At 47.9% G+C, this 14,676-nt stretch overlaps 1 protein-coding gene across 1 annotated transcript in view; it reads right to left on the bottom strand.

Moving 5' to 3' along the window:
* Positions 1 to 14,676, bottom strand: part of TECTA (tectorin alpha) — an 80,888-nt gene that overhangs the window by 42,257 nt on the left and 23,955 nt on the right. Inside the window, exons 8-10 of the mRNA XM_068989417.1 lie at positions 12,315 to 12,907; positions 10,456 to 11,029; positions 1,977 to 2,578 (exon numbers count right to left, since the gene is read on the bottom strand). Of these exons, the coding sequence (XP_068845518.1) occupies positions 1,977 to 2,578; positions 10,456 to 11,029; positions 12,315 to 12,907 (1,769 nt within the window). The remainder of the gene's footprint in view (positions 1 to 1,976; positions 2,579 to 10,455; positions 11,030 to 12,314; positions 12,908 to 14,676) is intronic.

Genomic DNA, 14,676 nt, shown 5'->3' with positions numbered 1-14,676 from the left:
TCCCTGGGTCGGGAAGACCCCCTGGAGAAGAGAATGGCAACCCTCTCCAGTATTTTGAGCTTCCTAGGTGGCTCAATGGTAAAGAATCCACCTACAGGAGCTGCAGGAGACACAGGTTCAATCCCTGGGTCAGGAAGATCCCCTGGAGGCAGAAATGGCGACCCATTCCAGTATTCTTGCCTGGGAAATCCCATGGACAGAGGAGCCTGGCAAGCAACAGTCCATGGGATCGCAGAGAGTCAGACACGACTGAGCGGCTAAGCTCAAAGACAAATACTATTTGATTCCACTTACATGAGGAACCTAAAACAGTCAAATTCATAGAGTCAGAAAGCACACTGGTAGATGCCAGAGGCTGGGGTGGGGAGGGGATGGCAAGTTAGTGTTTCAAGGGGACAGAGTTTAGGAAGGTGAAAAATTCGGGAGTGGAAAACGACGAGTCGCACGATGTGAATGCGCTTAGCGCCACTGAATTGCAGTTTGTAGCGTTAGTCGCCCAGTCATGCCCGACCCTTTGCAACCCCATGGACTGTAGCCCACCAGGCTCCTCTGTCCATGGGATTCTCCAGGCAAGAATCCTGGAGTGGGTTGCCATTTCCTCCTCCAGAGGAGCTTCCCCACCCAGCGATCGAACTTGAGTCTCCTCCATTGCAGGCAGATTCTTTACCGTATGAACTACAGGGAAGTCTCAAATTGTACAGTTAAGTATGTTTAAAATAGTATGTTTTATATTATGTGACTTTTATGGCAATAAAAAAAAAAGCTCATAAACCTCTGTTTGTCATAGAAGGGGGTTAAAGGAAATCCTAAGAAAGGAAAGATATCAGAAGAGCTGGCAAGGAAGTCTTTAAGTCAGGATTTGAAAGGGAACATATACAGGAGCAAGAAGCACTTCCTTAGAGCTATATTACACCACAGACCTGGGAAGACAGTGTTAGAAGGCTGACATCCTAAGTCAGCTCCTCCACAATGCTAAAGTAATGGCTTGTTAGTATCCCAAGTTCTACTTAGGGTGGGCCCTTGAAGAAGGGGTGGCCAGGCTCTTGCTGGGGCCAATGTCCACAGGCTGGACTTTGGAGGGCACAAAACTCCTCAACCCCTACCTGCTCCTGTCTTCAAGGTCAATGGACAGAAAATGTGGGAAAAAGTAAGATTATAAGGGAGCCCCTAAGTGCTCCAAATGTGGGCAAGACTCTTGAACTCCCGGGTTCCCTGGGAACCAAAGGGAGACTGGAAGAGGCGGAAGGAGGCCAAAGCAGACAAATGTTTTTATCTCAAAGAAGAGAAAGAGGGGCTTCTATGATGGTCCGGTGGTTATGAATTCACCTGCCCATGCAGGAGACACGGGTTTGATCCCTGGTCTGGAAAGATCCCACCTGCCGTGGGGCAACTAAGCTTGTGAACCACAAGTACTGAGCCCGTGCACCCTAGAGCCTGTGCTCTGGAAGAAGAGAAGCCAGCTCAATGAGCAACCTGTGCAACGCAACTGGGGAGTAGCCCCCACTCGCCACAACTAGAGAAAGCCTGCGCACAGCAATGAAGACCCAGCGTAGCCAAAAACAAATAAACTACAAGGCAAAGAGATGGGTCCTTGCAGATGCCTAGCCTGTACTAGGTGTGCCTTCTCCTACATAGACAGCAACTGCCCGAGGCCACATGACAGTAGACGAGCCGGGACTCCATCAGGCTGTGCCGTCCCCAGCACGCTCTGATGTGGCATGAAAGGCTGAGTTCCTAGAGCTGGCTCTGTCCCTAATTCAGTGCCGGTGACCTGGGTATTTTCCTGTCTGACGGCTCCATTCCTTATCTGTAAGATAAAGTGACAGGGAATCTACAGGGCCCCTCTTTGCCCTGACATCCTCTGCTGTTCCTTGGATCCTGGGCCTGCCTGGTTCAGCTGCAGCCTGGCTTGCTGGCTCGGGAGCCCCGTCCTCGCATCCCCACGGCTCCCCTGCTGGGGCCCTGCACGCACTCACCAGCACTGTGTGCTTGTAGGCCCTGTGGATCACGATGCTGTAGCCCCACACGGTCACGTCCACCTGCTTGACCCACAGCGCCAGCGACGGATCTCGGTCCTCGTTCTTGGCGATGACAACGAACTTGGGGAATGTGTCTGAGTTCGGCCTGCTTCCTGTGGTGCACAGGATGAGCGGGCAGCTGGTCTGGAAGTCAAAGGGGTAGCCGTCAAAGGTCAGGTAGTGGCCGTAGCCTGAGACGACACAGGAGGCGTCGGTGCGGGCCTGGCAGTAGTAGAGGCCGCCCTCCTCCATGCAGTACTCGTCGTCCTTGCAGGGGATGCTCTCACAGTGGACGCTGTTGTCCGTGCCGTTGCAGTAGCAGAAGATCTGGCAGTCCAGGTCTACCCAGAAGGTCTCATTGGTGGCAAGCTGGTGCCCTTCGAAGTTGCAGCCACACTCGCTCCGGGTGACGCACTGGCTGCCTTGCAGGGCATAGCCCTCGTCACACTGACACCCCTCGGTGCAGGTGTCCACACAAATGGGGCCCAGGGCCAGGGTCTCACAGGTCTCCGTACACGTCATGCACTCCTCGAAATGGCTGTTCTCAGGGCACTCCAGAGCTGAGGGTGGGCAAGGAGAAGAGGGGCTTGAGAAAGGGACAGAGAGTAGAGACAGAGTTTGTGTACACTCATCAGCATGCACAAGTGCGTGTGCATTCACAGGTGTATGCACATGTATGTGCGTGTGTGTGCATGCATGGGTGTGCGCAATGCACGTGTGTGCCTGTGTGTGCATGTGTATATGCGGCCTGTGACTCATATTTGTCCAGTGCAGTGGGCTCAGCGAATGCCACGTGAGCAGCACGCCACCAGCTTCAAGGGGGTGATCCATCCGAGACTCCGTGAGCCTTTGTCATGTGCCCCTAGCGCACTTGATTTCTCACATAGAAGATTCTGGGAGGACAGGCCTGTTCTGAGCACCTGCAACATGCCAGGCACTGTTCTAGGCATTTTACTGTGATTTTCCCAACAACCTGGATGGTAAGGAAAGTCGAATCACCCTTGTCTTACAGGTAAGGAAACTGAAGTTCAGTGACTTCACCCCACTGGTAAGTACTGGAGAGAGATTTGAACCTGTGTCTCCTGAATCTAAGTCTCCAAACTCAAAGACTTTGGCAAGAGAGTCCTGGAAGGAACAAATGCTTTGAGGCCACAGAGACCTGGGGGTCCATTTCTGAGCTTCAGTTTCTTCTTTTATTAAATAAGGACAATGCTTAACTAGGACCGCTGTTCTGAGGATTAATAACCTAATATGCCAAGTCCACAGTAGTGTCAGTAAACTCTATGCTCTTCCCCTGCTTATTCTTCCCTCCATTACAGACAGGTTTCAGGGTGGTACCACCACTCTACACACTGGACTCACCCTGGGTCTTTCGTCTCTCTGCTCCTGTGCCCTCTGACCCCTTCCGCTGCCTCACTGACTTCAGAAATGGTCACCCCCACCTCCTCTGTTCACGCCCTTGGCCCCACTGGCATAGCCCTCACCAAATAAAATGCTACCCATCTTCCAACTTCACTTCAAGTTGTGCTTCTGTCTAGAAGCCTTCCTTGATGGATTAAGTCTCTGAGTCACTAAGCACAGCACGTAATAGAAAATCATACACAGCTCACTGTGGGGTTCTGTGTAACCTTCCCATTCCTCTTTATTATTTTTGTTTGTCAGAATTTGATATGAGCCGGGGTGAGTCCAGGAGCAGAGAAGAAATCTACCTACAGGTCTGTGTTGTCTGAAGATCTGTGAAGGTCCTTACCCATCATCTCCTGGGAGTTTAAGATCTTGCCTTTAAGGCTCTCTTTAGGTATTATGTACACTATCACTCCTTAAGAGGGTTTTATAATCCAAGGACACAAAGGACACAATAGAGAAAAAGCGCCTGACAGTAATAGACCTGCTGATGAGTACCAACTCAACAGTTCCACACTGCGTACTGAAAGCCAATCTTTTTTTTCCCTCTGGGCTAAGGGGTTGTCTCCATTTCCGTTGACTAGTTGAAGGCTAGTTCAGCACTAATAAAATATGTCTGTGGAGAGGGATTTTCACATTTGTCTCTAAATTATGAATGTTCTAACACTGACTGGAGGTTTATGGTGATAGCAAATAACATGACTTATTTAAATGGCTCCCGTTTTATGAATTATTGTGTTGTCTGAATGTGTCTGAAAGTCTGGCATATACAGAAGCGAAGTAATAAAACTTCTCCTGGCCCCCAAAATGCCTCTGAAATTACTTAATTGGGCAGTCTGACTCTGCCAGTGAGCGCCGGTTAAAAAAATATCCGAACAGAGAAGCAGCGGTTGTTTCTCTCCAGGCCCAAAGGAGACTGTGTTCCTGATTTGCAGTTGTCATGCAATCCAGTCCCCACTCTGCAAGACCCCGGCCAGACTAACCTCTTAATACTCAGAAACTTGATTATAAAGTGTGTGTGCTCTGGACTGCCTCGCCAGACCCATCCACACATTCTAGAGCTTTCTCAAGTGTGTGCCGTGACCCTCCACCCAAGGAAGCCAGGCTCCATGTAGCTGCTGCTGTCCATGTGTCTCCCTCTAAAAGAGGTACTTAAAAGCACTTGCTCCAGCTCTGCAGGCCCTGATGAAGGAGTCAGTTCAGTTCAGTTGCTCAGTCATGTCCAAATCTTTGTGACCCCATGGACTGCAGCAAGCCAAGCTTCCCTGTTCATACCAACTCCCAGAGCATGATCAAACTCATGTCCATAGAGTCAGTAATGCCATCCAACCATCTCATCTTTTATCATCCCCTTGTATTCCCCTTAAATCTTTCCCAGCATCAGGGTCTTTTCCAGTGAGTCAAATCTTTGCATCAGGTGGCCAAAGTATTGGAGCTTCAGCATCAGTCCTTTCAACGAATATTCAGGACTGATTTCTTTTAGGATTGGCTGGTTTGATCTCCTTGCAGTCCAAGGGACTCTCAAGAGTCTTCTCTAACACCAAGTTCAAAAGCATCAATTCTTCGGTGCCCAGCTTTCTTTATAGTCCAGCTCTCACAACCATACATGGCTACTGGAAAAACCATAGCTTGACTAGATGGATCTTTGTTGGCAATGTAATGTCTCTGCTTTTTAATATGCTGTCTAGGTTGGTCACAGCTTTTCTTCCAAGGAGCAAGCGACTTTTAATTTCATGGCTGCTGTCACCATCTGCAGTGATTTTGGAGCCCCCAGAAATAAGGTCTTTCACTGTTTCCACTGTTTCCCCATCAATTTGCCAAGAGGTGATGTGACCGGATGCCATGATCTTAGTTTTTGGAATGCTGAGTTTTAAACCAGCTTTTTCCCTCTCATCTTTAACTTGCATCAGGAGACTCTTCAGTTCCCCTTTGCTTTCTGCCATAAGGGTGGTGTCATCTGTATATCTGAGGTTATTGATATTTCTCCTGGCAATCTTGATTCCAGCTTGTGCTTCACCCAGTCTGGCATTTCACATAATGTACTCTGCATATAAGTTAAATAAACTGGATGATAATATACAGCCTTGATGTATTCCTTTCCCAATCTGGAACCAGTCAGTTGTTCCATGTCCAGTTCTAACTGTTGCTTCCTGACCTGCATACAGATTTCTCAGGAGGCAGGTAAGTTGGTCTGGTATTCCCATCTCTTTAAGAATTTTCCAGAGTTTGTTGTGATCCACACAGTCAAAGTCTTTGGCATAGTCAATATAGCAGAAGTAGATGCTTTTCTGGAACTCTTTTGTTTTTTCAATGATCCAACAGATGTTGGAAATTTGATCTCTGGTTCCTCTGCCTTTTCTAAATCCAGTTTGGACATCTGGAAGTTCTCAGTTCATGTACTATAGAAGCCTGGCTTGGGGAATTTTGAGCATAACTTTGCTAGTGTGTTGGATGAGTGCAACTGTGTCATAGTCCGAGCATTCTTTGGCATTGCCTTTCTTTGGGACTGGAATGAAAACTGACCTTTTCCAGTCCTGTGGCCACTGCTGAGTTTTCCAAATTTGCTGACATATTGAGTGCAGCACTTTCACAGCATCATCTTTTAGGATTTGAAATAGCTCAACTGGAACTCCATCATCTCCGCTAGCTTTGTTCACAGTGATGCTTCCTAAGGCCCACTTCACTTCGCATTCCAGGATGTCTGGCTCTAGGTGAGTAATCACACCGTTGTGGTTATCTGGGTCATTAAGATCATAGTTCTTCTGTGTATTCTTGCCACCTCTTAATATCTTCTGCTTCTGTTAGGTCCATACCATTTCTGTCCTTTATTGTGCCCATCATTGCATGAAGTGTTCCCTTGATATCTGTAATTTTCTTGAAGAGATCTTCAGTCTTTCCCATTCTATTTCTATTCTATTCTATATAGTCTTTCCCCCTCTATTTCTTTGCATTGATCACTGAGGAAGGCTTTCTTATTTATCTCTCCTTGCTATTCTTTGAAACTCTCCATTCAATTGGTATATCTCCTTTTGTCCTTGGCCGTTAGCTTCTCTTCTTTTCTCAGCTATTTGTAAGGCCTCCTCAGACAACCATTTTGCCTTTTTGCATTTCTTGCTCTTGGAGATGGTCTTGATCACCACCTCCTGTACAATGTCACAAACCTCTGTGCATAGTTAGTTCTTCAGGCACTCTGTCTGTCAGATCTAATCCCTTGAATCTATTTCTCACTTCCACTGTATAATCATCAGGGATTTGATTTAGGTCATACCTGAATGGTCTAGTGGTTTTCCCTACTTTCTTCAATTTAAGTTTGAATTTGGCAATAAGGAGTTCATGATCTGAGCCACAATCAGCTCCCAGTCTTGTTTTCGCTGACTGTATAGAGCTTCTCCATCTTCAGCTGCAAAGAATATAATCAGTCTGATTTTGGTGTTGACCATCTGGTGATGTCCATGTGTAGAGTCTTCTCTTGTGTTGTTGGAAGAGGGTGTTTTCTATGACCAGTGTGTTCTCTTGGCAAAACTCTGTTAGCTTTTGCCCTGCTTCATTTTGTACTCCAAGGCCAAACTTGCCTGTTATTCCGGGTATCTTTTGATTTCCTACTTTTGCATTCCTGTCCCACAGGAGGAAAAGGGCATTTTGTGTGTGTGTGTGTTAGTTCTAGGTCTTATAGGTCCTCATAGAACTGTTGGTGAAGGATAGGGAGAAGCAATTCTTAGCAGGTACTGCAACCAGGAAAAGAAAGCATCATTTCCATGGTCCCACACTTACTTCGCATGTACAGTGCCACCAAACTGTGCTTGGTGCAGTACAAAAACAATCCAGTGACATTTCCCGCTGGGTAGGATCTCATAGTCTAAGAGATTGACACAGATACAGTCTGGCAACAACATGGATTGGGTATGGGCAGACTCTGTAATCCTGTAACATGAATGAACTATAACTACAAAGCTGAGTGCAGGGGGAGGGACGGAGATCACTGCAGACAAGCTAGAGGTAAGGCAGAAGAGGATGTGGGAGGTGGGTTAATAAGAAGGCCTAGGGAAGGCATTCTGAGGTCCCAGTAGGTGTGGTGGTCAATAGAAACCTTGGAGCCTCCCTCCCTTTAGGTGAATTTCTGAAAAGAGCATTCCCAGAATTCCAGCTCAAGGACTGACAGCCTCTGCCATTAAACCCTCCCCAGTGTGGTCAGGGTCACCTGGGACAAAACCGCCTATCTCCGGGATGACACTCGTTTGGATTTTTGATGCTCAGAAACAAGAGCATTATTATAAAATAAAGGTGAGTGTGTGTGTGTGTGTGTGTGTGTGTGTGTGTGTGTGTCTTAGTTCTATCTAAGAATTTTCTACTGAAAAGGCTTAGAGGCAAAGTAAGGATACTCCAGTAATGACAGGTAAGCCTCACCCAGACCTTGGTTTCTTCTTTTTTAAAAAATCTTTTGGCCCTGTTGCAATGCCTCTTAGTTTTCTGAGCAGGGATCGATCCATGTCCCCTGCATTGGAAGCATGGAGTCTTAACCACTGGACCATCAGGGAAGTACCCAGACCTTAACTTCTAGTAGCATTCTCCACCAAAAGGAACCTGGGCTTCTTGGAGTAATGGTTGATTCTAGGCTGGGGAAGGGAAGGCTAAAAGACGATGTGGAGCATCTTGTTAATCTATAAAGTAAGAAAATGGGTGGGAGGGAGGTTCAAGAAGGAGGGGACATGTGTATACTTATGGCTGACCTATGTTAATGTAAGGCAGAAACCAACACAGCATTGTAAAGCAATTATCCTCCAATGAAAAATAAATTAATTTTTTAAACAGAAAGAAAATAACAGAAGCCTATGAAAAGGAGGTAGGAGGCAACTTGAAGGGGCTCCCACGGGCCAAATTTGAAATAATTTTAATGCCCAAATAATTAACAAATGTAATATATCCCCAGTGGTTCAGTGGTAAAGAATCTGCCTGCCCAGCAGGAGCTGTGCGTTTGATCCCTGGGTCAGGAAGAGCCCTTGGAGGAGGAAATGGCAACCCACGGCAAGAATTCTTGCCTGGGAAATCCCATGGACAGAGGAGTCTGGTGGGCTACAGTCCATAAGGTCAAAAAGAGTCGGACGTGACTTAGTGACTGCGCATGAGCATGAGCGATAGGAAACACAAATAACTGGAAAAATACAGGAATCCACGTGTCCATATTGATAAGATAGATGGGACTTCCCCGGAGGTCCCGTGGTCAGGACTCCACGTTTCTAAAGCAGGGGGCTGAGGTTTGGCCCTTGGTCAGGGGACTAGATCCCACAAGCTGCAAGGTGTGCTCCTTCAAAAGACAGACGGATGATTGAGATAAATAAATAGGTGGATGGATGGATAAATGAGGACAGGCAGACAGGAGAGAAGCGAGGGCTCAGAAAAATAACAGCTGCTGACGGGCACTAGTGGAGAGAGTACAGGAGCTGGAAACGGCCAGCCTGCAATCACCATGCTGAAGATCAATGCGAGCATAAGTCCTCGGTGGGCACTAAATCGAGGAGGGGGACTCTGAGGACAAGCAGGACATGCATGGTCTTAAAGTATTTCCCCACACAGTGGTCATTCGTTACACGGGAGAAACCCCATAATGACACAGAGTGAGGACATTTGACACCTCCTGACCCAGGGATCAACATGCCCATCCCTAATGAGAGGAGGCTCTACAGAGTGCGCCACCCATGTGAACTGATACCAGCAGGAAAACAGGCATCTCCTAAGCAGGAAGCTTGGTGCTGTGTACAGTGTTACCCCCTCATGGGGATACACCCAACCCAAATGGGGGGCCATTCTATTTCAAAAGGGGGGAGACTCTATTCTTCAAAAATGACAAGATCATTAGAGACAAAGAAAGCTAAAGAATTGTTCCAGGTTTAAGGAGACCAAAGAGACATGACAACTAAATGCCACGTGGGATCCTAAGACTAGATCTGTGTTGAGAGAGGGCTAAAGCCATAAAGGACATTACTGGGTCAACTGGCAAAATTGAAATACAAATGCTAAGTTATCGCATCAATGTTAGGTTTCCTAAGGTCAGTAACTGTATTATGCTATGAATCAGTGTCCTGATTCTAAGGAAGTACAGACTTCTGTATTTAGGGGCAAAGGGATATGATCTCTGCAACTTCTCAGAGACAGTGAGAGGGAATGACAAGGCCAGTGCGGCAAAATGCTAGCAGTAGATTCATCTGGATGAAAGCTATATAGATAGGCTTGTACCTTCCCTGTAACTTTCAAGTTACTTCAAAGTAAAACGTTGAATAGGAAGAAATACAATGGGAGAGAGATAATCAGTCGTGAGGGATGGAATTCTCAATGGTGGAGCTGGTCTTGGTGAGGTCTGACCTTCTTGGTAGGGAAGAGATATGGAGATGTAGTCCAGGTGGGTCAGTCCTGATTCCAGGCCTGGGTCCCACTTCCTCAGCCACCCCTCCTTCTACCTTCCCACTCACTCCTCCCTCTGGGCTCCCCCATAGCCGAGGAGGTTCTCTATCTCCTCTTCCCAGCAATTATTCTAATTACTACCAGTAGTGCCAAGAGGGGTGAAATATTCTGGGGACAAAATGAAAAACCAGATACATGGGGCTCTTTATAACCATTGTCAAGTTGTCGTTGGGAATAGGGCTAATCTCTACTTGGGAGAAGGTACCCCAACTGATCACATCCTTTTGAAATGAATGGGGTCCTGCTGCCAAGAGAGAAGGCACCCACTGAGCTGTCACAAAGATTTCTGGTGCTGTGACATGATGTGTCTCCTCCACTAGATAAAACCAAGGGTCAAGAGCTAACTGTTCTACAGCTAAGAGGGACTGTGTGATGCGAAACAAAAATAAAGGTGAGAAACGGTCTGGTCTGGGGGGACAGGCCTTCCAGAGGACACCCAGGGAAAGTCTACAAGATAATTAGATTGTCCTTGAGTGTGGGATTCCACCAGGAAGAGAAGAAGATCCAGTGGGATGTCTCAGCTCTTGCCCCGCCCATCATCCCAGCCGGCCTCCCCCATAACGCAGCCCCAACTCACGGCAGAAGTTGTGGGTTCTCCAGGGGCCCACCTCCACATCGGCGTTCTTGCAGGCACTTGCGTACCGGGCCACGGAGTCACACAGCTCCGACTCATTGCCCCCGCTCTGACACAGGCGGAAGAGGCAGGTGCGGTAGTAGGCGGTGACGTTGACCACACTGTGACACTCCAGGAAGGAGCTGTTGGAGGGGTCATTGATGATGCCGCACCTAGAACGGCTGCGGTAGAACTTTAGCAGCTCCGAGTCGTTGTTGCAGGCCTTCAGCAGGTCCCCGCACTCCCCATTGCAGATCTCCTCGAAAGTGGTCCAGCTCTCCAGGAACACTGCCAGGTTGTCCGTGCACTTGCCAGTGGGGAGACAGAACTCGTCACTGGCATTGGCGTTGAAGAAGCCGCACAAGCCCCCGGTGCAGTTAAAGTAGGCCGTGGAGAGTCGAATGTAGAGCAGACCCACGTCTGAGTACTGCACGGTCAGCACACCCTTGGACTCCACCGTCGTGCTGTTTTTGTTTCGATAGATTTCCAGCTTCCCCGAAGGATGGAAAAAAGGCAGTTCCACTTCCTGACCATTCACCTGAAAAATTAAATCACTGTCATTCATCCCAGATATGCACAGAGTGCCCACAGTTTCCTAGGCTGTGAATAAAGATGTGGTTCTGCCCCATGGCTAGCCCTTGGAGAAATGTCGAGAAGCTGACAGTCTGTGGAAACCACACAGACGTCAACTGTTTTTTCATGGGCATCTTTGCTGCTTTTTTCCCAGGCTCCTCTGATCCAGCACATTTGCTGTTTGTGTGTGTGTGTGTGTGTGAGGCCTTGAGCTAGTTCCAAACACTGAAGTGTGAGCAAAAGTCATTGTAGACATGTGACTTACCTGTCCCCGAACTCCTACCTCCTTCCTCTCCTTGCTCGTCAAATCTTACTCTTCCTGTGTCTCAGCCCCTTGGAAGCACATGGTATATATATCTAATTATCCAGCTGTCCATCTGCCTATCTACCTAACACTAGTTCAATAAATTAATTTCTGCCAGCATGTCAGTGGGAATAAAACACAGCCCTTTCAGTTTGTGGATGGATGTTTTATTATTACTGCACTGACTTCTGCTTTCTAGATTAGATGTCATGTGATATTATGAAATGCATGTCCTACTGGAAGGAGGGTGAACCGCCCCTCCCCCACCCTCCCTCATCTCAGTTCTGCCCCTGCCCAGGTGTCAGGCCCAGGGCCCTCACTTAGCCTTTCTGGGATTCTCCTATGAAAATGAGGAGTTGCACTAGATGATTTCCAAAAATTCCTTCTAGAACTAATTATCTATGAGCCTGTATGTGTAGTATTGGGTATTTTAGACCAGAACAGAGGGACGGGAGGCACCATGGCGGGCACCTTAGTGTCACATCGATTTCCGTCTATAACTAGAAGACCCAGCATAGTACAGGGTGAAGAGCACAGATTCTGGAGCCAGCTGACCCAGCCTTGAATCTCATTTTAGGGCTGTGTGTCTTTGGGGAAGTCACTTAACCTCTCTGTGCGTCAGTTTTCTCATCTGTAAAATGAGAATAGTTATCTATGGCCTAGGATGAAATGTCATACTGCTTAGGATAGTGCTTGGCACATAGTAGGCGTCCTGTAAGTATTTGCTATTCTGGGGAGCTGGTCCTCCTCTCATTTGAGGAATCCCAGCTTCACTCCATGTCTCCGACTGATGCATACTTGGTGTTGACAGTCAGAAAGCTCTCACATTTCAGAGTCACTGGGGTCCTAGAATCCGCTCACGGTCAGAGACATCGAGGCAAGCCTGAGGAACACGGGTCCACCGCGGGACTCATCAGAAAACTCTCCAAGGCCACAGGAATCTTACCTTGACCTCCGAAGCCCCGATGCCTCCTATCTTGACCTCTTGGTCGGCCACCAGGATCCGGACACCCCGCAGCCAGGCGGGCCCCGCCTCTGGCTTCTTCTTGTTGATGTCGATTTCCAAGTACTCCGGCCGCTCGGGGCAGGTCTTGAGGAGCGTGTAGGAGAACTCGGAGGGGAAGGCGTAGGCGGCGCCGTCGAAGGTGTGCAGTACCTGGCTCTGGCTGAGCAGACACACGGTCTCCCGCTTGGGGAAGCAGCCCTGATAGCCGTCCTCCACCGCACACACCTCCCCGCCACGGCATGTCTTGTTGAAGCAGTACACGTCGCCGCCCTCCTCGCACAGGCACTGTACCGTGCAGTTAGCTGTGGCCCAGAAGAACTCGCCCATGGCGTAGTAGTGGCCGTCGAAGTCACAGCCGCACTTGTGCAGCGGGACGCACTGGCTGGTGCTGAGGACAAAGCCTTCGTTGCACTCGCAGCCCTCCGTGCAGGGCGTGACGCAGTTCTGCGAGGCAGTCAGATCCGAGCACGTGTCTGGGCAGCTGCTGGTGCACACGGAGTAGTGGCTGAAGCTCGGGCACTGCACGGTGGACACTGACGTAGGGGAGAGGAGAGAGTGTGACAAGGTGAATGACCCGGGGGCTAACCGGCCAGATCCACCACGCACGGGGCGGAGGGAGGGGGCGAGGAGGGTTGCCTGGAGGAAGAACGCCCCATCTGGACCAGTTGGTTCCTGGAGGAGGGTCTAGCCGGCACTCGCTGGGGGAAGGGAGACTGAGTCCTTTGGTAATAACTACTGAGCAGAGAGATGGGTTAGAACCTCATTTGATCATCTTGGAAGGAAGATGGAAGAAAGACTGGAAGAAAACTTCAGGTTACTATCCTAACTAGATTGCACCGATTATTAAATACAGGTTTAGTATTGAGTAGTCTACAACCAGGGAGATGGTTTAAGATATTCACCTGATGGGCGTATAAGCTGGTCTGATTTTAAAGAGCACGCCCCATTCTTAGAAGGAAATAAATCCAACTTGCAGGCGAAATGAAAAAGGTTAACTCTTAGAGGAGGAATTTGAAAAAGTGAATTTTCAAACAGGGACCAAAGGAGATGGAAAATAAATTCTCTGGGGTTTGAAAAATAAGAAAGAACCTTGGCTATCTGAAAAGAACCTGTGTGCCTGGTCCCCTAGGAGACTAGATTAGAACTAGATGCCTTCCAAAGGCCCTTCTTGCCTTGGAAGCATTCAGTTCTTATTTTAAAAACATCTGACTCTGGTTTGGGTCTGGTTGAATCCTACAGGCGGGTGCTCAAGAGCCTGGTAGACTAGTTCTCTGAATTAAATCTAATTCATCTCACCAAAGTGAAAGACAGAGAGAGAGAGTAATGTGGAGGGTAGGAAAGCAGTACCACTAGAAAAAATTAGCCGTGATAGGCAAAAATTTAGGCAATTGGATGCTCTTAGATTATACAAGGATTAAAGAGAAGTCATAATCAGTCTTAGCTTGAATCAGCATTTGGATATTTCGGGCGTGATAGAGGCTGGCCAGTCCCCACAGCAAAAAAATAAAAAACAAAACTTAAATATATTGTCTTTTAATAGCTTGATTAATTCTGAAAGAATTGATTCTGATGCATATTAATTTCTATGAAGCCAACTTAAACTGATAGAAAGAAAATTGCCCTCTGGCCTTGGAACTGAAAGAAACTTAAAAAATCTCACCTCCATAGCACTCTCAAATCCATGGGGTATAATTTTCTGTTTACTCTTGTGGAGAAAACCAAAGACCAGGAAAGAAACAAAATTCTAACAGGTGATTTGGCTTTTTTGTTTGCTGGTTTTTAACATTTACATTACGAGGAAGAGTAGTTATGGAGAGAAAGTTGCATAGGAGGAAACCATAAAACAGCTAAATGGTTCCAAACACTCAATCCAAAAGTGTAATTCCAAGGGGACAGGTGGGTTTCCCACACTGTCGGGGCTTTTCCTCACCACCCAGCGTTTTAGAAAGCCTCTACCTGCCCTGTCTACTGCCCCTTCTCTGGCCAGCTGAAATGCTCCGAAGCAGGAGGGACTGCAAGTGAAGAAGAAAGAGCCAAGGACAAAAATGCCATGGGCTCTATATAAATATCTGGACGGTGAATACTTTTCCCAAAATCTGGTCTTGATTCCCCAGGCCCACATCTGCATTTCCGCAATGGCCTCAGAGATAGACACCTCCAGCTTGGACCGCCCCCTCAACCTTGGCTTGGCCACTACTGCTAATGGCCCTACTCTGGCCACATATTCCGTGTCTCCAGACACGGATGCTTATTAGTAGTTTCTTGTTTTCTGATCACCATTTTGGCTGGGGAGAAAGGTCAA

Source organism: Capricornis sumatraensis, chromosome 16 (assembly GCF_032405125.1).
Source record: "Capricornis sumatraensis isolate serow.1 chromosome 16, serow.2, whole genome shotgun sequence".
NCBI classification, from domain to species: domain Eukaryota; kingdom Metazoa; phylum Chordata; class Mammalia; order Artiodactyla; family Bovidae; genus Capricornis; species Capricornis sumatraensis.
The sequence above is the reverse complement of the archived record's forward strand: the minus strand, read 5'-3'. Positions and strand labels throughout refer to the sequence as shown.